The 1,630-nt window shown below is 36.6% G+C and overlaps 1 protein-coding gene across 1 annotated transcript in view; it reads right to left on the bottom strand.

Annotated features, from left to right (window-relative positions):
* Positions 1 to 9: 9 nt before the first annotated feature.
* The window catches only part of LOC122577080 (fatty acyl-CoA reductase 1-like), a gene marked incomplete at its 3' end in the record, with an annotated part of 3,882 nt that continues 2,261 nt past the window's right edge, over positions 10 to 1,630 (bottom strand). The window contains exons 6-10 of the mRNA XM_043748164.1: positions 1,588 to 1,589; positions 1,216 to 1,532; positions 869 to 1,116; positions 446 to 629; positions 10 to 166 (exon numbers count right to left, since the gene is read on the bottom strand). Of these exons, the coding sequence (XP_043604099.1) occupies positions 10 to 166; positions 446 to 629; positions 869 to 1,116; positions 1,216 to 1,532; positions 1,588 to 1,589 (908 nt within the window). The remainder of the gene's footprint in view (positions 167 to 445; positions 630 to 868; positions 1,117 to 1,215; positions 1,533 to 1,587; positions 1,590 to 1,630) is intronic.

Raw genomic sequence — 1,630 nt, 5'->3', positions numbered from 1 at the left:
TCTTGAAAAGATATCTATGACGACCGCAGGCAAAACAAGCGGAAATACACCCAGAACGTTGTAAATATACCTGTTAGCTACAACCGAACAACCCGGGTACCATAGTGTATCGTTCAGCGGCATTTCTATGCTACACTTTACCATAGCATCTATCATCGGACCCCACCTTGTCAATTGAAACATTTACATTTGTACAATTAATGGAATTATACTCAAAGCAAAGTTTAGTATCATCCGAGTATCTCGGGAAATATTATGCAATTTAGATAAATATTATATTATATCACTATTTTACTAAATTGAAGTATTGGGAACAAAAGAGGGCTTTTGTATTCTACATTTGTTTGTATTTCCATTGTCCACGTTGCATAAATAAACTGAAACTTTTAGTATATTCTAACAATATGAATTACATTAGTTGAAAAATATTCGTAAGAAATATTACTTAAAAGGGCATGCGTTACTCGTGCAGTTGTATACTTTAACTTCATGATCACGATGTAGTGTGACATGCCATGCACTACATATTATCGTGTCGACTACGAAATCGACAGGCACTAAATCTAATCTGGCATCTCTCGTACCTCGCATCGCCCTTGCAAATCCTCTGCCGATTAGCAGGAAGCTACCTGGAAACATTAAATTGGTTTAGAAATTATTTGTGATTTTCAATTACCAGAAATGTAACGTTAAGTAGATAGGAATGAATTCTCGTAATAGTGAGCAACACCAACTTTGAACAATATAATACTGATGATCTAGTGGAAAGCCGCTCATTTAGCCTCTCAAAAACTAACCGATTAGCTCTACTTCTGTGAAATGTAAGGAATATTGAACAATTACTATGGAAAAAGATTTATGTAAATACCTGTAAATGCAGAAAGATTCTGTTGCCAACCAGGACATGGTTCTTTCAAGGAGGCACCAACTATGCTTGGTCGTACTATCGCAACTGACAGGTGTTTACTCTTGCTTGCTACAATCTGTTCTGCTAAATTCTTACTCAGTGTGTATGTGTTTGGATAAGTTTTTAAAATCATTTTCTCTATTTCGTTGATGGACGTTTTGTCCAATTTGTCACACATATCGATCATCTCTGCAGGTTTCAAGCTCGTACTGCAAATTCAGTAATAAGTGAACGTATTCTTCACGATATAATTATAAATATAATATTCGTAAACCATGAAACAACGTTTGCGTATAACTTATGCTTACGTATAAACTTTTTCCCCAATCTCACGTAGATTCGCATTACTATAAGCTGTGCTAACGTGGACGAAGCTAATTGGATTCCTCAGTTCGTTCCAAAGTTCGATAACATGACCAGTACCTTTGGTATTGACATTAACAGCCACGTGTAACGGCTCGTCGAATCTCACAGTGGCCGCGACGTGAAACACTATGTTTACTTTCTCTAACAGCGAAAATCTATCTTCTTGCGAAAGACCTAAATACGGCAGACTCACGTCACCTTTCACGGGATAAACTTTGCTCAAAACCGAGGGGTGTTTTGCTTTGATGTCATCGTAAATCTGAAGACCAAGAAATACCAGCTCAATCCCAGAAAAGGAAGTTAATCAATTTGGCCCCTGATAGGCTTAAACATTGAAAGAAATATGAATAATATTTA

This window comes from Bombus pyrosoma, linkage group LG17 (genome assembly GCF_014825855.1).
Source record: "Bombus pyrosoma isolate SC7728 linkage group LG17, ASM1482585v1, whole genome shotgun sequence".
Lineage (NCBI taxonomy): Eukaryota > Metazoa > Arthropoda > Insecta > Hymenoptera > Apidae > Bombus > Bombus pyrosoma.
This window is presented reverse-complemented; position numbering and strand designations above follow the sequence as displayed.